Here is a 23,863-nt window from a genome sequence, read left to right on the forward strand (position 1 = left end):
CAGCGCAGTTGTCACACTTTTAACTTAACGTATTTTTGTCACATCAATGTGTAGTTCTTATGGAGGGCCAAATCGCCTCCAAACTCACTTCAATCATCATCTTATCTTTTCTCAAAGATTGTAGGCTCAGAATTCATTGCCAAGAAAAAGAAAGATATATAAATCCTACAAGAATATGGAAGGTATGGCCGCCGAAGTATATATGAGTTTTTTTTTTTATTATTTTATGATTACCTAACCTGAATCGTGAACAGCCCAAAAACAAGATGACCAGTCCCTTTCTTTAAACTTTTTGGGGAAAGCATTCCGACAATTTCCCCATTCTATCTCCACTTGTCCAGTGCTGATTCCCAGTAAAAGAATCGATGCAAGAAAAGGGTTTTGGGATGTCGTAAACCTTTCATTATCAATAACTTTTGACGTCATACGAGTGCATGAATGCTGATTGAGGAAAAGTAGGAGGGCAAAGAGCAATTTACCCTCAGGGGAATGATGGACAAAAGCTAATAATATATGCCCTCTAAATTCATTAGTAAGCTTAATTTGCCGACGACAAAGTCTTTGCCCAACCTATCAATAGTACTGCCAATTAGATTTTCTATTGCATATCACTTTGTATTTTATTTAAAATTTTGCTTTAAATAAAATAAAAATGATGTGATATTTGTATCTGGGGTTAAATATATTTTTTTTCTCCTAATTTAAATTATTTGGCTTTTTCCTTCTTTAATTTTTTAGTGTAGCATTTTCGTTGTACATTTTTTAAAATTTTCAATCTTTTTTCTCAGTGCGGTGCACCTCCACCAACGAGAAGAGTGAACTCCGATAAAAAGTAAGGACTAAAATGGCAAAATTAAAAAAATGCAATACCAAAATACTACCTTAAAAAGTTGAAAGACAAAACAAGAATTAGCTAATATGAACAGTAACCCCAATTTTAAAATATCACGTAAGATACACATATTTTTTCGGCGAAAAATGTGAACTCCGGTGGAAAAATGAATATTGAAATCGCAAATATTAAAAAATTGTATAACTAAAAGAGTTAAAAAGCGAAAATGCCAAATAATCTAAGTTACAGGACCAAAATTACATTTATGCTTTTGTATATATACAGTATATATATTAAATATAACAAAAAAATATTATAATTTATAATAGAAAATTCAAAAAAATCGTCAATGATGAGATATGAAGACCCTACGACCATGTTTTCTAGGGCGTATCTAACTGGACCAATCTAACTTCGTGAGTTGTTTACATGTCTTTAGGCCAGTTTAGGATTAGTTGAGTTGGGTTGTTCCAATAATACCACCTTTGCTCGGCCATGCAATGAACGAATTCCGCTTTCTTTCGCTTCCATTTTTTGCGTTGTCCGAGGGGGCCATTGTTCAATTCTTGTTGAGTTAGAGGGTGTTTGGATAAGTTTAATTGAAAACATCTCCTGCCATCTTTAGTTCGAAATTTAAACAAATTAAATCTTATTTTAAAAATGAGATCCTAAAGTGTTTGAGAACATAAAATGTCAGAGGTTATTAGGTCTTAAAGTATTTGCAGAATAAGCTATTCATATCGTAATATATATTAATGACAGAAAAAGTTATCAAAATATTAAAATTTAGAGCCATATGAATAAATATTCTAACTTTAAGAGGAAAAAACAACAGTTATAGAGGAATCTCCATAATATAAGAAAATGAATACTTGATTTGATAGTCGTTTTTCCAGTCTCCCCAACCCAGAAAAATCAACACAATATTTAGCACTTACATTAGAAAAACAAATCTAAATTTGTCCAACTGAACCACAACGGGTTTTTTGACAATCCTGAAAGAGTAAAAGCGGAAACAAAAACCCACCCACAACAACAATGGCAAGGAGCTTAACCAAACAAAACCATGCATGATTTTATACATGTTGCGCAAACTCTGAACCTACAAGTCAAGCAAGCCCCATACACACAAAAACGCAACAGACATAGCGTCAACTCAGAGAACCAGGCTGAATTTCGTCGGTTTCATTTTCGTCTCGAAGCTTATACTTGCTGAAATGGTTGACTCTGAATTTCCATTCCCCTTTCACTGGATCGTACGACACAAACTCAGCTCCTTGATCCTCAGCTTTTCTTTTAAGCATCTCCTTGTACTTCTCTATTCTTGGTCCCTCTGTGTATTGCTGACCAGTCTTCTTGTCGAAACATTTTATGTTTAGAAGAGTTACCTCGGCAGGTTTGTTCAGACCTTGTCCGACAGGAGGTTTCTTGCTCTCATCCATGTAAACTATCACTTCACGATTGTTGAATTGGATAAGAGACTCGAGATCAAGCCTCCGCACATCTGTCTCCCCAAAGAACTTGATGCTGCCATAACCATGTCGCCCAACCACAAAGTCCTTCACGTGGCGGCAAAAGCCTGGCTCAGCTCTTTCCTTTGCTGCTAGCTCCTGAATTCGTGGCTCTGTGAAATAATCAGAATGGCGAAGCTTTGGCATCAGCGCCTCAATATCAGCTCCATGCTCATAAACGATTGCTGCTTCACCAGCTCGGTGCCCCGTAAGAGTGATGTAAGAGTCTCCTTTTTCTGTAGAAAGACCATCATGGGCTCCATTCGCTTTATGGTTGCCTTTTGTAGGATTAACTTGTTCCTTCGCCAGGCCATTTTCAAAGGAATCTTCAGTCTGGACAACTGAAGTTGCAAACAGATAACTTTCAGTATTCGAAGAATGCAGCATATTTTCCATGAAAGAAAACAGCAAGGTATTTTCAGAAGTCACAGCAATAAGATAAGTTTAAAACATCACAGCACACTTCCCACTTATTATGTGAATCAGCAATAAAAAATCTGCAATTTTTCATATATGAATATGGTGTTTTCCCACTCTGTTTTCCATCTTTTGACACTTGTTCCATGAAAAAATCTTGGCATAGAATACTGACTACACCTAAGACAACTCATATAATCTGAAAGCAAAATTAAGCTGCCGAGATCACCAGCCGTCCAAGTTTTCGGCACGGTGGAGTTGAAAACACTGCTCTAAATCATGATATCACCACCACCATTTTACAAATCTACAAATACACCTTATCTCTATAGTTTTTGAAAGAGGGCTGCTATTAGGCAGCAGGAAACGTAATTTCAATGAAAGAACGTAACAGCCACGGCTACAGAGAGAAGTTATCGACAGAGAATTCAGGGTAATGAAGAAAAGTAAATTTTTATTTTCATTTCAGCTTAAAGTGGAATGAGTATTCCTAGGCTTGAGGCAGCAATAAGTTTTTCGAGTTTTGTTGCCAAGATTATTGGTACAATGGCTATTCCCAATTGTCTATTGTCCCCCAGTGTACACAAACTACAAAGGATGAGAATAACAAACTGGTAATGGCAATTCATTATATCAAGCACTCAAACAAATGTACAACTGACTCACTCAGGATGGAAGTACCATGTGTTCTTCCCAATTACGACATCTACATATTTTCAATTTTTCCACTTTCTTCTTTCATTCTTTCTGCATCGCGGGTAAACAGTAAGGCAGAAGATAAATGCAGCCAAACTCCTAATATATCTTCCCTCCGTTAATCAATTGACAATATTATGAAAATCTTGTATGCAAATTGCAGTATGTATTTCAGTATATGTTTTCATGAAACTACATTTTCCAATGCTGGGTTTGAGAAAGTAATAATCCTAACCATTATTTCAACAGCATTTTGAACCTGCTTCCATGTCAATGATGCATAACTGGAAACCATCTTATCATGTGCAACCACATCAATCTTAAAGAAGATTATATAGTCGAAAACAACTGCACTACCTGTTCATAAGAGTAATTTTACTTGATCCTTTAACCTTTTTTAGATAAAAGATAATATTGAACAACTGTGAACAAAAAACAAAGAATGGTCGGAAGCTACTCAAAGGTTCATCACATGTTATACATAAGAAATCATATGAGATACTAGTGAACTTTCACACAAAGCAGCACTCACCATCTTTGTCCTTGGAGCCATGCCCATTTATGGAATTGTAAACATCTTGACAAACTTTGCCTGCATAATAAGCAAACCAAGGACAGAAGGATCAATAAAAAGTATGGTTCAGTGCGGGACTGGAACACAAAACCCTAGCCACCATTTCCAGTTCACCCCAAACATGCAGCACCCCTACCAAGCTATAAGGAAAAGGTGCCACACACATAGGTAAGTAAACAGCAAGGGAAAAATATCTATCCTTATTCAATGATCTCAACTAACTGGTGAACTCTACAGCTATCAAATTTTCAATAACACTGTTCTGCTCAAGATAGCCCCATCTGATCCTAAAATTGGTGATAGAGATTCTTCACCATCCTTCAAAAATGAAAGAGACCTTTAACTATAACACTAGAGGCAGCTTTCAGATAATCCTCCCGTCAAGTCCAAGTAAAATAGTTCCTCCCTCCATCAATATCATGTGTTATGTTAAATCACCTCATGTAAACTTGATTCTTGAAACAACATGAGCGGATTCCCCTTCAGTCCTTCTCAAAGATGGATTGGCTACTCATCATCCAGAGCGGTTAACTAATTTAAATTAACCACCTTAACTGTTTGACTTGAAGCCACCATTTAATTTGGTAATGCCTGGATTACCTTACGATATCTTGTTGCTTAGTTGCTCAGGTGACATGTAACTCAGGTCGACGAATAAACAGAACTCAAACCTGAAGACTTTGCGCAGATGAAACATGCACTTGCAAACCAAAACTTCCAAACAAATAGCTGTAGCAGAGTTTCAGTGAGAACCCATTATTTATAACCATTGCACATAATAGTTCAAGGATAAGGGCAAGGCCCCCCCACTACATCAACAGAAAGGCTCAATCTAATCTTGCATACTGGAAACAAGTGAGAATCAAACAACCTACTCAACAAATTCGTTTTTTTATTAAGATGCATCCGACCTCCAAGCAATAATAAGCACATCAAGCACTCCATTAATACAAGATCTGTTATATAAGTGGAAGATGATTAAGTCAAGCACATCAAGCACTCTTCACATATAATCCAGCTTGCTTTAAGTCAATACACAACATCATCATAACATCACTCCCACTGATAAAGAGAAACTAACTTCCAATATCTGAACTTGATTAAAAGGAAAGTGAAAGAATCAAGAATGTAAGAAACAACCAGCTACTAGATAAGTGGCACCTTGTGTTATCAAGCTACAAGATGTCAACTGACATAACAACTGCCTCTGCTATTCTCACAAAATTATTACTAATCCTTTCACCATCAAAAAGCACAAAATCCAACAATCACGGAAGAAAGAGTGTGTACCATTCTCACGAATGGGAGTGCTCGGGGCCTTTGTTTTCTCAGCACTGGATCTAGAGGGCCACTGTTCCAGTGGACGAATCACTAGAGCTCTTGGATTCTCCCTTGGAACAAAGAGAGCATCTGCTTTTGGCGTACTGGGTGTTTCTTCATCATCATTGAAAAATGGCACCTGATTGGAGAAAAAGTAAGTGAAATGTGAACACAAATCAAACAGTCAACGTCCTTATGACAGCATATCATGGGACTGTAAGGAAAATATTAGAGAAAATATAAAGTATCATTGGAGAAGTAACATCACCTTTGGACCGTCGGCTTTTGGGTGATATTTCCTTACAGGCAGCCTAATACGCCGTTGAGAAAGGTGTCGAGATGTCAAAAGTGAAGATATTCTCACAGGCACTGGTTTTTCAACTACCTGCTTTAAAATGACAGTTATCACTGCTTTCTTTCAGTGTGAACAACTTATATCAATCAATACCAATCAATACAGTGGCAAGTCAAAGGACCGTGAATCAAAGACATCATGCAAGCTCCTCTGTGTTTAGTCAAGTAAAAGAATACTTACAGGCAAGCTGGAAATTCCATATTGAATAGAAGGAGAAGTGCCAGTGCGACCAATAGACATCTGAGGCATTGCTGGCAGAGTTCCAAAAGGATTTGTAATGGGGGCTGCTTGTGGAGCAACCATAGAGCTCTGGGTGCCTAACCTGAAAATTAAAATGCAAGACAAATTCATACATGATCTCAAACACACACAAGAAGAGGACATGAGGGTTAAACAAACTAACATTTACACACAACACAACACACTTTAAAACAATCAGGGATCTGGGAAGCCTATACTTATTCTTTACAATGTAAACATCCAAACGCCAATAATGGAATTTGTGAAGATTTGGGCGCATGTTTAAAGTCATAAATATGTTCTGCACTTGGGAACACGACAAGCCTATAAATGATTTGGCAAGGATACCAATTTGCTAGGAGAGGTAACAACTTACACCCAACATTTTCAATTTTCATTTGATTTTGAGTTCATTTGTTCTCATTATTTCCTTCTACTCCACCGCTGGATCAGAAACAATAAAGAAAATCTGTTTTATAGATGTGGAGTCCCCAACAACTGAAGATTGTGGTATAGGCAACCATCTTCTGAGACTCCACATAACATGAAGCATCATACATCCTTTTCGATCAGGTTACTTCTATTTTAAATATTAAAAAAGCTGCAAACCTCCACAAACTACACCAAGAGAAAAACATAAGACGAGGAAAATCCTCCAAAAGAAAAACACAAGGACCTGAAGTTGTGTATGGGCACATACTATCTCTACCCAGCCACAAATTAGTCACAGTGAACTTTCATCAGTGAAAAAGTCCAAAAGTAGCAACATTGAACATGACTTTCTGAAGGGATCACATCTATTTATGAATTCACATGCATTCTATCACTCCTCTCATCAAAAGATGGTAAGCAGCATCACCAATCAAAATTGGAGCATGAGGTGTTTAAAGTCTTGCCCTTCCAGTTTATGATCGTCCAGTTGAGAAGTTGATGTGTATAGTGAATATGTACAAGAATAATATGTAATCCATATTTATTACATGCCATTTTAAATAAAAAGCTAACCAGACAAACAAATGCTCTGAATTATAAAAACAAAAATTGATAAATTAAAAATAAGTTGAGGTTTACTGTGAATAAATGCTCTCGCTATATAGAGATGGATTAAACTGTGTTCTCTTTCACATCAATGAAATTTGATAAACATATTTAAAAATTGTGTATGGGGTGCACAAAAGGAACAGAACCACTTGAAATTGGTCCAAGACAGACTGCTGGTCGTTTGACATTGATCTGTAAATTTTGCAAATATCAAGAACTAACGCTCAACTTAGTTAAAGTTAAATTGTATTAAAGCAGGCTTGAGATCAACTCAGGTTCCATTGTATTAAAGAGGGCTGAGATTGTCTCTCTTAAAGCTCGGATTACCTACACACTTTCAAGCTCAACAAAAAAATAAAAAATAAAACCAAGCATGAAGATTCTCCATTCGAAACAACTCAATATATTTCCAGGGCGCGAATGTGGGTAGGCAGGCTTCGGGAAGAAGAGGACTGGGGCATTCAGTTCCAATCCAAGTAGAAATGGAGTTTCTTCAAATGTAAGAATGAATTTTTTTTTCTTCAATAACTCCACAGCTAAGTAAAAAGAATTGTAGGTAGAGTGCTATATTTCTAAATGTAGAATTGGAAAAGAAGCACATGCCACTGTGGCTCAAACTAGATAAAGTCCCTAGAATCAACCCCACATCCATGAGAAGAAAGGGGGTGAAGGGCGAATAGAGGAGCAAATCACACGAGTAGATCAAGTCAATCATCCGCATGAACAACAAGCACTTCCAAGATAAACTACGTATATCAAAGAGCTCAACTACTCATCAAAAAGTAAGTATTAAATTACAGCAAGATCAGAAAAATGAAGAAACAAGAAAAAAAGTGACATACGCTTGTCCAAACGCATTATTGCTAAACATGCCAGGGGTGCCGCCAAAGCCACTTGCACCTGCCATAAACATAAGATATTAATTGAAACAATAAGCACAATGCAATTTTCCACAGATAGAAGGAGTAACAAATGACATTGTTAAGGACGATAGAAACAAGCTCAATGCCGATTAACCTGGTTGTGACTGACCAAAGTTGCTAAAGCTAAAACCACCAGAACTCTGAGCCGGTTGTGCAGATTGAAATGGTGTAGCCAGAGAGGGCTTCAAAGAGAAGCAAGAAGAGAATAAATTAGTAGTCGAAGAAAAGGGATGTCAGCAAAGAAAGCAAGAAAGAACAAAATGTTGGAATTAGGCCAACAATCTAAGTTCACAAAATTGAAACAAGAACCAAAGTGTAATTAATTAATTTAATTTACACGTCATTTGTTTAATTAGCCAGGTTTCAGGTCAAACACACATCATCCTTCCATGCTTAAATATCTGAATAAACCTAAGTGGAAAACATATGATGGACAACTCCTCAATCTAATGACTATGGAAGAAAACTAACTCGAATGGACTGCTCCTAAAGACATATCTCCAAACACGTTCACCAATGATTCAGCTACAACTTTCAAAATAAACGTTCAGGCTCTCATTACACATCCATTTGAAATAACTACAACCTAATTGAATTTCTACCCAATTTAATGTCTATAAATAAACCAAAATAGTACATTACACGGATTTTTATAATAAATAACAAGGATAAAAGATTTCTAGTCTGAAATATAGTCTATAGACTCGTGCACATACAGTTGCTAGCTTCAAGTGCTTTCCCAACATAAGAATCGCTTAGCCCAAGCTCAACACAATATCTTAGTTGTGAAGTTCAAAAAATGAAATATCAACTCAGCATTGAATGTAACAGCCTTTAAGCCTTGTCTATGTTTGCTTTAAGAGTGCAGCACGGAAATGGCAAGTAGGAGTAAGAGAAGTATAGTTCATAGAAACTCACAGTTGTTTGACCAAACCCCAAAGTGTTGGTGTTACTTAGAAGTGATGAAGTGCTGGAGAAAAGATTGCCACCAAAGCCTGTTGAGGGAGTACTAAACAAATTTGACTGACCAAATCCAGGTGCAGTTTGGCCAAAGGCAGAGGAGGTCTGTCCAAAAGGAGAACTAGTCTGTGCAAGTGTTGGTGTAGTCGATTGGAATAATGGGGAGGACTGAGTGTTGCCAAAACCCAAGCCAGTACCAAAGGCAGATGCAGTCCCCTGTGTTGCTGTGGCACCAAAAATAGATGGTGATCCAAAAGCAGATGTGCTGGAAGAGCTAAAAAGAGAAGGAGAGGTATTGACTCCAAATGCTTGAGTTGTGTTGCCAAATAGGGAGGGCGTTGTTGATGATGTTGAACCAAAAGGGTTAGATGTATTCGATGTTCCAAAAGGTGAAGAACCAAATGCAGAAGTGGATGAAGATCCAAAGCCTGGACTACTAAATACTGGGGTTTTTGGAGCAAATGGATTGGAAGAGGTTGTAGATGAAAAAGGATTTGCAGATGATTGGCCAAACGCGGGAGTAGATGAGGATCCAAAGCCTGAACTACCAAAGCCAACAGCAGCAGTAGCCTGACCAGCAGGAGCTGGCCCTCCTGTATTTATTACAGTAAAAGATTATCAGTAACACATTATGTAACAAATTCTTCTGGAGTTCCTCAGATTTCAATGAGATTGGATAAGCACCTTTATCTCCTAACTGGTAGTCCTCCCATCTAAGTTCTTCATGGCTTTTATCTTTGTACACCGGCATGGCTGAAATAGATTCTAGTTTCCCAGCTGGCTGTGTACTAGTGGCACCATCTGTCTCAGGTGTTGGTGAGTAGGGTGACACCCTACTTCCCCCTCGTTGCCCTCCAAAAGCAGTCTGGCCAAAACCAGGGCTACCAAAAGCGGGGGTCGTAGTCTGTGCTCCTGTAAGGGTCAAAGCCAAGCTCAGAAACAACTATATATATAATCCCAACAACTGCTGCACTTGGAGGATTCCATAAAACACGACCTCATTGTTCTTGTTGGATCCAGGGTTTTAGTGAGGAAAAGCATAGAAAATTAAGTACCATGCATTCCTTATGAAAGATTAGGTACAATTTTAAACAATTGTCAATGTAATTGACCATCATTTGGAAAAAAAATAGACATATGTATAAACTGAAATACATAAACATTCCTTTGTGGTTTTCCTTCAAAACTGAACCAACATAGTATCTGCTTTAGCATTTTCCTCATTCACAACCAATGTCCAATCATACTAAAATAAAACTTAACACCATCAAATACTTGAAAACAACTCACCGAAAGAAGAACTTTGAGCTCCAAAAGATGATGTCGCACCAAATGGGCTACTTCCAAATGCAGAAGTTGACTGGCCAAATGCTGGACTGGATCCAAAGTTAAAAGACGGAGTACTTGAAGCACCAAATGCTGGAGTAGCTGAGGCACCAAATGCAGGTGCGGTTGTGGCACCAAATGCAGGGGTACTTGTGGCACCAAACGCAGGAGTGCTTGTAGCACCAAATGCCGGCGTGCTAGAAGCCCCAAATGCTGGAGTGGAAGCCGCACCAAATGCCGGAGTGGTTGATCCAAAAGGAGAACTCGACACACCAAAGCCACCACCTGTGCTACCAAACGTTGGGCTTGCTGTAGAACCAAAGGCAGGGGTACTGGTAGCACCAAAAGCGGGTGTACTTGGTGCACCAAATGCAGGACTACTCGATGAACCAAATGTGGGTTGACTTGGTTGTCCAAAAGGAGTTGATGAACCAAATAGATTATTCCCAAAAGCTGGTTGTGATTGCTGAAATGAGCTCCCAAAGGGACTTGTTTGAGTGGTGCTAGATCCAAAACCACCAAAAGCAGGCTTCTGCCCAAACACCGATGAACCTACATTTCAACAATGTTAATCAAAATAAGAATAAACAAGAACTGTATGATTAAGATATTCACTTTAGACAAAAGACCCGTAAGGCCAAGCTGAAGGAAAACAACATATAAGCCAGAGCTGGAGGAACAAAAACAGATGGTTCCAAATATAAACCAAAAGACAAAGAGAAAGCTCATAGACGATTTAACAAAAACCAACAACACTATAAGGGCATCTAGCGGAAGCCTGTTATTATAGCAAGGTAATAACAAGGACAATGCCCGCAGAAAAGTTAAAAGAAAAGGTCTACTCTCAATCAAATGACCAAATGCAGAAATTCGTGAAACAAACAGCTATGCTGAAAATCATTATGGGCACCGTTTAAGCATTGCCAACAATGCTGACAAACTAAATCCAGAATATACTTTGAACCGCATACTATCTTTGTAAACTTCCTTTTCAAGCTCTCGTATGACGAAGTTACATAATTTAGGAAACTTCGAGTCTTTAAGGAATGATTTTCATTTGAAGTTTTCAGCCCATATGGTCTAGCCATGTAATATTCCGTGAGTGAAAATTTGACTTGATTGCTATAAGCATGCTATGATGTGCAAGATCAAACACAATTGAGCATTTCTTAGCAGGTCAGGCGTCGTCAACACAACCGATGTGTCCTTCAAGACAACATGATTTTCAATCACCTGCACAAATTATTAACTTCAACGTGCATTGTAGATGGCTTTTGATGAAGCAGACAAGATCAATCATATGAAACAAAAAGACACATTTTGGAATGACATCAACAGCATGATCATAAATTCTTAAACACAAGTCCTTCTCTAAGAACTGCTCTAAAACCAAGTAGACAGAGTATGTCACAGAATACATGCTTCATCCTGATCCAATGAAACAGCTGTATCAGTTAATATAGGGAATGGCACCCATGCCCGTCCGCAAAAATAACACTTCCAAGCATAAAGTCATGCAGACACTCGATTACCAACATGGTAGCGAGGACAGGGGGCAGTAAGGAAGGAACATATTAAGCTACCAAAAGTATGCATACTTTAACGCTGGATACAAGGAGGGGGGGAAGGAAATACAGAGATTTGTGAGATTTAATGTGCCAAATTAATAAAATGGTGTTAAATTGTCATTTAATCCTTCACCTAACCCCTCTGACTGAGAGAGGAAAGTCGTGAAGGGTGAATTATGTCTTCAATTTCAATCCTGATAAGTTCCTTTCGTCATAAAGCAAGAGAATGAACTTTGAAACTCAACTAGATACAACCCATCACAACTTCACATCAGGAGGCATTAGATTGCCCTAGCTTTAAAGAAAGTAAACAAATCAACCCATGCATAAACTCCTACAAGGAGATCCAAGAATGGATGAGAACCATTATTTTGTTACTAGGTGGTTATATCCATAAATGCACTTACCACCAAATGCCGAAGATGAGTTTCCAAATGCGGAACCTGAGGCAGCTCCAAATGTAGGTGTTGAACTTCCAAAGGCAGGTGATGAAGAAGCACCAAAGACAGAAGTGGAACCTAAAGGAGAAGAAGACTGAGCACCAAAAACACCAGTAGACATGCTGCCAAAAATGGATCCCCCAGTTTGTGAACCAAAAGGGGTTGTACTACCGAAGGGTTTAGGAGCAAATGGGTTGCTATTAGCATTATTAGTCTGCCCAAAGACGGGTTGGGACCCAAATGGGCTACTAGATGACTGCCCAAAAGCTGTAACACAACCAAAAAGTTAGTACAGGAAGGCAAACAAGTCATAAACAAAAAAAGAAATCATCATCTACTGTGTACATGGACACTCATCAGTAAACTATTAATCATTTGTGTCACATTAAGCAGTAGGAATTGAAGGCTCAGCAATATAAATAGATGGAAACAAGCAATTAAATATACATATGAGTTCAGCAGCCAAAGTCGTGCTGATGCAAGTCAAATGATAGTTGGAACTTGGAAGTATTAGTACAACATAGTAAATTAAAAATATAGTGCCCACTGTACCATATGTTGCAGAAAACAAAAGGGAAGAATGAAAATTCAAGCTAAGAAGTCAATTATTCTTTGCATTTTATTCTTCATTTAAACAATTGACACTCTTCAAACTTAATTAGTTTTAATGGAAGTTGCAAGTACAATCCATTATCATTTCTCCGTCCCATTAAAACATTTATGTTTCCATTTATATTTGTCAAGTAATATCTGGCCCATGTGGAAGTCAAGGTTGTTCCATCCGCACAGTTTGCATTACTAAGTCGATTTTCTTTTAATTCTTGAACTTCTTCGCAATCTAAACTAACTTATCTAGAGTTTATACATTCCTAACATATTGTGCTTTGTGATTAACTCAAAGTGACTGACATCCACTACATGACTTCTACAATCATTATCCTAAATAGCTCTAAGATGAGGGATAATTCTGGAGAAACGACACCGGATAGGTAACTGAAAGTCCATCATTCTGCTCTCTTAATTTCTCTGAAAAGTTAAAGAAGAAGTCAATCATGGATTGTGCCTTTTTCATTAATGACATAAGTCACCAACTCTAATTCATTTATAAGCATATTTCTAGCTCCTTTAGGAATTAAAATCCAACTGCATCAATTGTGTCTTCCTTCTATTTCTGCAACTCCTAAATTTCAACCATACAACAGAACTCACATGTAACTCATTGGTGGTTGCTCCGCATCCCACAAAAGTACAATATAAAAATAGGGAAATTACTGCAACACCTTAGAATCAACTTTGGAACTAAAAAAGCTACAATAATATTTTTCCATCCGAAAAACCCACTCACCAACTTTTCATTTAAAAATTTAAAAAAAATCATATCATTAACACCATTATAAGTTCTTGATTTTTGGAGTAAATCACTCATGACATCTTAGATTAACATACTATAAGTATAAAGTGCCAAAAAAATGATTAAATTATTTAATGCTTGCCATACCCAAAAACGTATTCAATTTGAAAATCCAACAAAAAAATCCACAAAATGAACTCAGTTTCCATTTTTAATGTAAGAAACCGACGCAATTTATTCTAAAGTCACAAGCTTATAGACAAAAACTTAAAGGCCATTACAGAAGCTAATCTTTTCAAATCAAAAGTTGGTAGTTCTGAGTTTAAAAACATTTTCAAGGGTTCTTCTGGATTTAAAAGTTTATTCTAGGGGGTATGCAAGTATGACCCAATGCTGCAACCAGAACCAAGCAACAATTGCAGATGCTGACAGGAGGTGGTAATCATTTCTATACAATTATCTCTGTTTTTACTTGTCTCTACAATTCTCCTTGCAATTACACATCCATTCCTTCTTATCAATTATCAAAATTCAGAATTTAGACAAGCATATAGCACTGAGATTTTGCAAAATGGGCATATAAAATTACACAGCATAGCCATCCGAAGCACTCAGTTAAATGTTACAAGATTACAATATAATTCAAGATCATCATGGACTATTAATCTAACCAATAGTTTACACATTTTAAGTTTTTCCAAATTTGCATTCAAGAATAAAACCAGAGAAAGGAGAGGATATGGGAGAATATAAAATGAGTAGGAGAGGAATTCACAAGAATATATCGCCAAAGAGCAACCAATATTGGCATCATAGAATAATCAAAGCAAAGTCCAAATCAACAAACTGGTGAATGAGCACTTACGGTTGCTTCCAAACATCAGTTCTCAGCAAAGCAAAACAGTAGCGAGTTGCCGTTGATGTAAATCTGAACAGAAAACGTACAAAAAGAAAAACTTCGTTACCACAAGGAGAAAAAGGAAATCTCGCATAAAAACTTTACAAAATCCAAGCAAGAATAAATAAATTCGAAATGCAGACAGTTGTTAACACCAAGCACCCCAACAGGGGCAAACACTTAAACGAATAAATAAAAATCCAGGTATCAATATTGCGCGCGCGCTGCGTTGGTAGAAACCAACTTTCCAACAACAAAGGCATTTTTAATATGAGATTGTGCACGAAACTAGATTTCAAAACCTGAAACCCGAACTAGAAACAACGAAGAGCATCCAAACAGATAGCTAGCGTTATATATTATACGTTAATAGCGATACCTTCCGATAAAATTCCGGAGACGGTAGTGGATCCACCACCAGCAGCGGCAGCGCGGCGACTGCGAGCGATGAAAAGGGTCGCGTAATAGAAAAGCTGAGAGCTCGACGAGGACAGAGAGGAGAAGGTGAAATTAAATTACTTTAGGAACACAATGAGACGGACCAAATGGGGATTTAGTGTGGAATTGGACCATGGGCTTTGCTCTTGTTGGGCCTTTAGATATTTCTTGGGCTCGTATTATGGCCCAACTCGCTCTGGTCCTTAATGTTTTGAAAAATTATAATTTTGCCCCTTAAATACATACTATTGTTGTAATCCTCCTCAATAATTTGAATCTCACACATTTGAAGGTGATTTTCTTCACCATAAGTCATATTTGGCCAAAAGATGGATGGTGACGATGTCCCAAGACGAATGAGGATTATGTTATTTTAATGAAAATACTCTAAATATGAGTAGTATTTCACTAAATACTAAAATTATGATCTATAAGTTTAATTTTCTCAAAGTGGGAAATAATAAAACTTTATCATTATTATTCATTATTAGTTTTTCATCCTTCACTCGTCCCCTTTCTTTTAGTGTTAGCATTTTTAGTCCAAACTCCAACAAAAGATGCCAAGTGTAAAGAAAGAATTTTTGAAGAAGATTCAAGTGTAATATTAAAATTATTTTGGGAGAAAGTATAATTTTGGGCTAAACATAATTAATCCTAAAAGAATAATAATAAGTGAAGTTTATATCCTTTCTCAGCTGTTTTTATAAATCCCTGGATAAAATCACCCTTGGTAATATTTCAAAACTTGCAGGGTGCAAATGTAATACAAAATTAAAGTAGGTAGCCTTAATAAGTTGCGTTCTGAATCGTTTGTGTAAGTTTATACGCATATAAGCTATCACGTATAATTCCATTATTAACCAAAAGAATTAGTGCAATAGTGTAAGGTCTCATTGTGTTCACATGTGTGGGGTCGATCTATTTAATGCAAAATTTAATATTCGAACCCCATTTTGTATTAGATTCCCCTCAAACCAACGACAGCTACTTGAATCTTGATCGACGAAGATAACACATTATTATGTGTTAATCCAACGATTCAGAATTCATGTGTATATAATGTGGGCGACATCGGATTTTCCCGAGAAGCACAAGAGTGCCAGCAGAAGACAACACTGTTGTTGGTCATCATCGAAAAACAATATCCCATTTCTATATATCTACAGCATACGCACAGCTTCACCCACCCGTGATGCTGCCGCAAACCATTCTTATATATCTATCTATACTATTATAAAATAAAAAAAATTGTCTTATCAATTCTTTTAAATGCTCATTTATTTTTTAATTTTTTTTTTAGAATAGAATAGTTATATTTTTTATAGGTGAATAAAAATTTATCCATGTAATATTGAAAATAAGCACATTATCCTTTATGAAAAAAAAATATAGCAATTTACCCACTTATATATTGTTGTATTTTAAAAAATATAGGGAGATAAGTTGCTGTTTATTTTTTCATAAAATGGGTAATTTACTCATTTGCAATATCACAAGGGGATTGCTTACATTTTTTCTATTTTTTAATACTTTTATAATTATAATTTTTTTCCCACACGCACTACTCCATTATTTCTCTCATCAAATTTTTTCATATTTTTTTTTTGACAAATTTCTATATTTTTGTTAAATCTATAATTATAATATATTTTTTTCTCTCAGCTTACGTCAGACTTTTTTCTTACTCATTCTCACACCATGATTGTTCTTTTTCACATATTGTTTCTCTATCCTCACCTCGTAATTGTTTTTTATATGCTCGCATAAACTGCATGCAACGAAAACTAGTATTGATATAAAAAATAAAAGCCCTCCATTTTCATATGCGGCGGTTAATGACCCACAACACTAATTTTTTATGTAGCTATAAATGTTTTCGATTGATAAAATAACAAACTTATTTAACTTTTAAAATTTTATATTAATTGACAAATTAATTTTATTCTGTTAAAATATATTAATTAATATATTCTCTTATTTATAATATATTTAAAAATCTAAAAAAAATTATTATATGCAAACGCATACGAACACGTAATAAGTGTATGTATAGATACCCAAACAAAGAGAAGTTCATAAATGCATTTTAGTGCTGTAGATTACTTTGAAACTCGTAGTTTCTTTCAATGCAAAGCGGTACCATGTCAGAACTCTGTGATCTGCAAGTTCGTATCAATGGCCAACAAACTTTCCTCCTCTCTGAGGTAATGTCGGTATCTAAACTTTCTTGAATTCAATTTTTGAAATCTTTCTTGATTTCTGGGCTCTACAGGGAATCCTGTCCAAGTACTCAGGGAAGTTGAGAAAGATAATCAAACAAGAAAAGCGAAGGACCCAAATCAGGAATTCAGGGATTGAGATTGATGATTTTCCAGGAGGGCCTGACGGGTTTGAGCTGGTTTCAAGATTCTGTTACAACAATGGCAGCATTCCAATCACGGTTTCCAACGTTTCCCTCCTCCATTGCTGCGCTGTGTTTCTTGGGATGTCTGAGAAAGCATCCCGCGTCAATCTGTTGCATCAGACTGAAGTCTTTCTTGAAGGGATTTTCTACTGGTCTTGGAATGAAATCCTCACCTGCCTCAAGAACTGTGAGCCCTTTTTCTCCTGTGCAGAATCCTGTGGCCTTGTTGAGAAGCTCTTGAGCTCTCTTCTTGCCAAGATTGCGCAGAATTCTGATGTGAATTTTCGTTCTGTTTCGTCGTCATCGTCTTCATCTTCTCCAGATACCATGCCTGGTTTAAGATCACCACCTGTTTGTAATAGGTCTTCATCAAGAAAAGCTTGGGCCTGGTGGTTTCAAGACTTGGCCATTTTGAGTCCAAAGATCATCGAGCAGTTCATCAGGGCATCGTGGGCTTGCGGTAGTGATAACAACAATTTAGTCCTCACAAGATTTCTCATACATTATCTGAAAACTGCCCTCCATTCCAACGGCGGTAAAAGTGTCTTGAAAGAATACAGTGGCCTAGCAGGAACAGCAGTAAATGGTGTGGTTTCTATGGGAAAGACTGCATTTTCTTGTAGAGGACTGTTTTGGGTGTTGAGAATCGTCTCCGGCTTCAGCCTGAGCAGAGAGCGGAGAACTGCATTGGAGAGGCTGATTGGCGGGATGCTCGATCAGGCAACTTTAGACGATTTGTTGGTATCCGGAGGGGGCAACGGAGAGGTCTACGATGTGAATCTTGTGGTCAGATTGATCAGACTGTTTGTTCATTACAATGATAAAATGTCCTTGCACAAGATGAAGAAAGTTGGAGAGTTGATTGACATGTACTTGGTAGAGATTGGTCCTGATCCCAACCTCAAGATTTCAAAATTTGTTGGAGTTGCTCAGAGTTTGCCTGATTTTGCAAGGGATTCATTTGATCAAGTATACAGAGCTATTGACATCTATCTTCAGGTGATACATTGCTTCATTTTCTCCATACATACTAATTTTCATTTTTCTTTCTTTTCCATGTGATCTTCCATCCATGCTATAGAGATAATGGATTAATGGTGTGGGATTGAGGTTCTTGGAGTACGGTGGGGTGGGGGTAGATGGGGGCAAAAACAAATACAAAAAAATGATACAAAAGACAAAGAACATGTTTCTTCACTTGGACTTTTGCATGTTTTTCAACTTCAAAATCTTGAAATGAATGGATCAGGTTCCTAGCATTGCTTTTTCTCCTTCCAAGTGTATATGAAGTGAAAACAGAGTTTCAAGGGCCTTAATTTCTTCATTATCAATAATTAAGCATCAACCATTAATTATTCTCTGCTAGAACATAGTTTGCATGTATATTTCTGCAGTGTATTTGTCTTTTCTCCTTGTGTCTTGTGCTGTAGTCACCTGTGAATTCTACAACTCTTGGACATATACGAATTGTCATTATCTAAACTTTTAAAATGCATAATATTCGATTAGCGTTGTTTCTAACTTAATTGTCGTCTAACCTACCGGTCAACAATCAGCTGCTTATGTTTACAAGCAAAAGATATTAGCCTGTATTTTAAAGCTTAAAACAATAACATTCTTCCACTTGTGGCAAGTTTCTCCCTGGATTCCAGACAAAAACAGGACGATTTGAGTAACAATAAGCAATTAAAATAGAGAGTAGACGGCATTTAGTCACGGGATTTCACTCGCTTCTCTCTTACAAGTCAATACGTCTTCTACATTGATATAGACATTATCTTGATGGTGCCGTGAGTGATAGGTATAGGGGAAACCTGATTTTCCACAGAATAAGACAAAAACATTTATCTCTTACATTATTGGAGTGTTTCTTTTGTTTTTGATGAATTATTACATAATTTGACGCTTCTCATATTATGATTGATGGTGTTGTTTAGCAACTTATCAGAGAACTTATGAATTGAAATGCGCCTTTTATCCGCTGCAGTCCCATCCAGCTCTTTCCTTGGAGGAGAGATCAAGGTTGTGTAGATGCCTGAACTACGAGAAGCTAAGTCTGGAGACCTGCAAAGACCTTGCCGACAACCCAAGGATACCTCCAAGAATCGCGGTTCAAGCACTTGGATACCAGCACGCGACCACTCAAACTATGGAGTTTGTGAACGATGTTGATAGATCAAGCCCGAGCAGCAGGAGCAAAGGTAGCAATAACAGCAATGACTATCAGCTGGTGTTGTACAAAGGTAACGACAATTACAGCAAGTCGGGCACGTTGTGCTCGCCGGAAGAAATGAAAGTAAACCTGGAGAGAATGCAGTGGAGGGTGGTGGAATTGGAGAAAGTGTGCAGAGAAATGCAGGGTCATGTGGCGAGAATGGTGAAGCTTGCCCCTCAACACAATAGGCCACCGCCTAAATTGTGTTGATGACCTATGTTATGTTGTTCACACATAATTGCTTGACATGTGGTGGTTCTTGTATGTAGCTGCTATAAAAATATGAAAAAATGCGAATCATGTCGTGTCGATATAATATAAATTTTATTGTTGAGTGCTATCAAATTTGTCATAATGTCATCCAAAATTATTAAAATATTTAAATTACAACGATCTCTCTTAAAATTTGACATAATTATAAATATTTTTTATTGTATGAGAATTATCAATTCTCACCATGTTTGATGTATTTATGTAATTCTTATATGAAAACTTGGAATTGTCAAAGGATACTAAGGATTAGGCCAATTGTTCCAGTTAAAAATCAGGAGAATGTTAATATTTTTTTAAAAAAGAAGAGGATATTTGTAATTATGCTAAATTTTAAAATAAATCATTGTAATTTACCCATTAAAATGTGCTTATTAGAAAATAATTTTGATTTTCATTTCTGTATAAAAATGATCACATTAACTTACGAATTTTCATATAAAAATTAACCATAAAATCCAATATTTAGATAAGTTTCAATTGTCTAAATTATTTACTAGTATAAGACACCTAACTTTTATTTAATTAAATAATATAATAAAATTTTGAATTCCTAGTGTTGTTTAGTAATGAAAATTTTTACGCAAATCAAGTTTGGTTGGACCAAATTAATTAAAGCATAATATAATTATCATGTGATTGATTACTTTATTTAAGTTGTAGATCAATCATACGGCAACTATATTACATATTATATAATTGATTTAGATTTGATCGATAGTAAAATTTTCCCCATTCGGTAGTAAATAAATGAGATAATTACACTCTCATTTTTTCAGATTTGGTGTAGTTACACGTAAACTCCATGATTTGAAAAATTGCATTTAGCACTCCTGAGGTTTGCAAGTCTAACAAATAAATCAGTCAAAATTTACCGAAATCGTTGATATTAACAAAAAAATTGGATAAAAATATATATTTACTTTCAATTGACTTATTACTAATTTTTTGCAGGTCAAATAATTTTTTTTATTGAATTACCCACATACGTGTTCACACGTCAAAGCATATGAGGAAGTATATATTCACCGTTTAGCCGTGTTTGACCTAAAATAAGTAAATAATAAGTCAATCAAATGGTAAATATCAATTTTTATTCATTTTTTTATTGATATTAGCAAATTTAATGAATTTTTTTATTTATTGATAAGTCTGTTTAGTAGACGAAAGAAACTTCAAAACTACTAAATATAATTTTTTAAATTATATATTTTTTTAAGTATTATTACATTAAACACGGGGGAGCGTAATTAACCGTAAATAAATTGGCAGAGGAATTATCCAAGTAGCCGTTGGCTGTCGTATCCTTTCATGTCTAAACTTCTAGACCCTTCAATTTTCAAAAAGTTGAACCTCGCAGTACGCTACTTGTCGCAGCAATTCCATCGCCACAGCAATTTCGGAGTCAAGAAGAATCCGTCATTGGAGCTCTTGAAACTGCGGCAGATTCACTCGCTTCTCATCGTCTCTGGATTTTCTCACCACTCATCATTTCTCACAAGACTGCTCCTTCACTGCCTCTCCCTTCCTACCTTTCCTAGCGCCTATGCTGTTTCCATTTTCGACCAAATACGCGACGCCAATGTCTTCACTTACAACGCCCTTATCAGAGGTTTCAGTTCCGACCCACAAAATGCCATTTTCGTCTATATTAGGATGCGCCAAGAGGGTGTCTTACCCAATAAGCACACCTACCCTTTACTGCTCAAGTCTAAAAGCAAAGTGCCTTTGCAGATTTTCGCGCAGGCAATTAAGTTTGGTTTCGGTTGTGATCATTTTGTGCGCAACTCTTTGGTTTCTGCCTTATCCAATTGTGGGCTCATTGAGAGTGCTCGCCAGGTGTTTAATGAAATGACGCGCAAGGATGTTGTCGCCTACACTGCGTTAATGGATGGATATGTTAGGAATGCTCGTGCTTTTGAGGCGCTGGAACTCTTCCTAGAGATGAGAGTTTTGGGGGTTTGCGTGGACGAGGTTGCTGTTGTCAGCGCTCTGTGTGCTGTTGGAATGCTGGGCTGTCTTTGGCTTGGGAGGTGGATACATGGGTTCTTTGTTGAGTCGGGAAGAGTTGTCCGAGACTTTTATGTTGGCAGTGCTCTTATTGACATGTATTCCAAGGGTGGTTGCTGTGACGATGCACTTAAAGTTTTTCGTGATATGCCTCATAGGAATCTTGTTTCCTGGAGTGCTTTATTGGCTGGTTATGTGCAGTGCAAAAGGTTTAAGGATGTCCTGCTTCTTTTCCAGGAAATGCTAGTTGAGAAAGTCAAACCTAATGAAGCTACATTAGCAAGTGTTCTCACAGCATGTGCACAGCTTGGCGCATTGGATCAAGGGAGGTGGGTCGATAAGTATATAGTTACACGAAAATTAGAATTAAATTCAGTACTTGGGACTGCTTTGATTGATATGTATGCCAAGTGTGGGTGCATCAACAAAGCATTTTGTGTTTTCGAGAGGATTCATGCAAAAGATGTATACCCATGGACAGCGTTAATCTTTGGGCTGGCAATCAATGGCGATGCGATGGGCTCCCTGAATCGCTTCTCTCAGATGGTCAGTGGTGGGGTGCAACCCAATGAGGTTACCTTTACTGCTGTTTTAAGTGCTTGTTCTCATGGAGGACTTGTGAATGAGGGACAGCACCTGTTTTCATCGATGGGTGGTGTTTATGGTATAAAACCCACTGTTGATCACTATGGTTGTATGGTTGATCTCCTTGGTCGGGCAGGTCGTTTGCAGGAAGCAGCAAAGTTGATTGAAGACATGCCAATTGAGCCTAGTGCTGGCATATGGGGTGCTTTGTTTGGTTCTTGCATGATTCACAAGGACTATGAGCTGGGCAGAATTGTAGGGAATCATCTAATTAGGTTACAGCCATACCATAGTGGAAGATACGCCCTTTTGGCAAACTTGTATTCTAAATGCCGCAATTGGGAAGCAGCTGCTAACATGAGAAAAAAGATGAATGAAGTTGGAGTAGAGAAAACTCGAGGATGTAGCTGGATTGAGTCGAATGGTGCACTTCACGAGTTTGTTGCCTTTGACAAATCACATGCCGCCTCAGTAACTGTATATGGCATCCTGGACAACCTTACAGCTCAGATACAACAGCTTCCTTTTCTTCTGGATCCCAGTCTTCTCGAGTTTTAAACCTATGGAATTCTCGGAGAAATGGCTACAGATATTTCAAGCATTTTGGAGGGCACCGAGGTATTCGCCGTGATTTAATTATGATAAGTCAATCGAGGGTAATTATCAATTTTTATTTATTTAATTTTGTTAATATCAGCAAATTTAGTGAAATTTAATTAACAGAGGGACTTATTTGTTGGACGAAAGCAAATATCAGGAGTACTAGATACAATTTTTCAAATCATAGGGGTTCTACGTATAATTACACTAAACGTCAAAAAAGGGGAGTATAATTATCCTCATTTGTTTTCACACATTAATCTTGTGAGGCAATAAATTTTCACTGTTATAAAAGTAATTTAGTACGCAAAAAGTTACTTGACCTACAGTGAGTCAGTAATAAGTCAATCGATGGTAAATATCAATTTTTTCATTCAGTTTTTTTGTTAACATCAGCAAATTCGATAAATTTTATTAATTGATGGACTTATTTATTAACGGAAGCAAACTTCAAAGATGCTATATGTAATTTATTAAATTATAGAATAATTTACATGTAATTATACCAAACATAAAATGTGAGGAATATAAAATTATCCCTTAAAATAATTGCCATGACGGTGATGATGGTTCTTGATCTCACATGTAGCTAAGTTATTTAGGCCAATCTTCTTAGTGACAGTGGGCACATTTTAATTGTTGAAGGACCAAAATGTAATTTCATGCAAATACTGGGCCAAGCCTATATGCATAAGAAGTTACAACCTTTTAAATTGACCAACAAACCAGGGGATTTCATTTTTTGTCCCCATAAATAGTTAATTATTTGTGTTTGATTTCTAATGTTTGTGTGCCACGATTTTTAATGCTTAAGGTTTACAAATTTTTATAAATTTGATGGTAGGATCAAATCTCTAATAACTTGTGAATATTATGTATCAAAATTGTG

The 23,863-nt window shown here is 36.8% G+C and overlaps 3 protein-coding genes across 5 annotated transcripts; 2 read left to right on the forward strand and 1 right to left on the reverse strand.

Annotated features, from left to right (window-relative positions):
* Positions 1-1,689: 1,689 nt before the first annotated feature.
* LOC105156084 (Nucleoporin autopeptidase) lies at positions 1,690-14,984 on the reverse strand. Of its 3 annotated transcripts, none has more exons than XM_088877493.1 (13): positions 14,832-14,984; positions 14,420-14,482; positions 12,171-12,470; positions 10,160-10,747; positions 9,554-9,781; positions 8,828-9,462; positions 8,019-8,091; positions 7,829-7,886; positions 5,886-6,027; positions 5,619-5,738; positions 5,321-5,489; positions 3,989-4,048; positions 1,690-2,684 (listed from the first exon to the last, which is right to left on the reverse strand). In XM_088877493.1, exons 2-13 carry the CDS (start codon positions 14,433-14,435, stop codon positions 1,984-1,986), a joined length of 3,090 nt encoding a protein of 1,029 aa, XP_088733619.1. In that variant the 5' UTR covers positions 14,436-14,482; positions 14,832-14,984; the 3' UTR covers positions 1,690-1,983. The 3 variants fall into 3 exon arrangements, with proteins under 3 accessions (XP_088733619.1, XP_088733618.1, XP_088733617.1); XM_088877492.1 differs by having other exon boundaries at positions 5,619-5,735; positions 8,004-8,091; XM_088877491.1 differs by having other exon boundaries at positions 8,004-8,091.
* A 1,950-nt stretch (positions 14,985-16,934) lies between these two features.
* LOC105156086 (BTB/POZ domain-containing protein At1g50280) lies at positions 16,935-19,806 on the forward strand. Its single transcript, XM_011072125.3, has 3 exons — positions 16,935-17,094; positions 17,163-18,293; positions 19,282-19,806. Exons 1-3 carry the CDS (start codon positions 17,017-17,019, stop codon positions 19,717-19,719), a joined length of 1,647 nt encoding a protein of 548 aa, XP_011070427.1. The 5' UTR covers positions 16,935-17,016; the 3' UTR covers positions 19,720-19,806.
* Positions 19,807-21,046: 1,240 nt separating this feature from the next.
* LOC105156087 (Pentatricopeptide repeat (PPR) superfamily protein) lies at positions 21,047-23,268 on the forward strand. The gene has a single exon (XM_020691429.2). It carries the CDS (start codon positions 21,091-21,093, stop codon positions 22,930-22,932), a length of 1,842 nt encoding a protein of 613 aa, XP_020547088.1. The 5' UTR covers positions 21,047-21,090; the 3' UTR covers positions 22,933-23,268.
* The last annotated feature ends 595 nt before the right edge of the window (positions 23,269-23,863 follow it).

The sequence above is a fragment of the Sesamum indicum genome, linkage group LG2 (genome assembly GCF_026168435.1).
Source record: "Sesamum indicum cultivar Baizhima isolate 11 linkage group LG2, ASM2616843v1, whole genome shotgun sequence".
In the NCBI taxonomy this organism is placed as follows: Eukaryota; Viridiplantae; Streptophyta; class Magnoliopsida; order Lamiales; family Pedaliaceae; genus Sesamum; species Sesamum indicum.

Excerpts from the sequence above, each read along its gene's own strand:
- LOC105156084 (XM_088877491.1), bottom strand. Across the intron at positions 7,887-8,003 it reads CTTTGGTCAGTCACAACCAG|GTGCAAGTGGCTTTGGCGGC; the intron begins GTTAATCGGCAT and ends TGTTTATGGCAG. Across the intron at positions 5,490-5,618 it reads CAAAAGCCGACGGTCCAAAG|GTGCCATTTTTCAATGATGA; the intron begins GTGATGTTACTT and ends TTCTCCAATCAG.
- LOC105156086 (XM_011072125.3), top strand. The coding sequence starts at position 17,017 with ATGCAAAGCGGTACCATGTCAGAACTCTGTGATCTGCAAGTTCGTATC. Across the intron at positions 17,095-17,162 it reads AAACTTTCCTCCTCTCTGAG|GGAATCCTGTCCAAGTACTC; the intron begins GTAATGTCGGTA and ends TGGGCTCTACAG. Across the intron at positions 18,294-19,281 it reads CTATTGACATCTATCTTCAG|TCCCATCCAGCTCTTTCCTT; the intron begins GTGATACATTGC and ends TATCCGCTGCAG.
- LOC105156087 (XM_020691429.2), top strand. The coding sequence starts at position 21,091 with ATGTCTAAACTTCTAGACCCTTCAATTTTCAAAAAGTTGAACCTCGCA.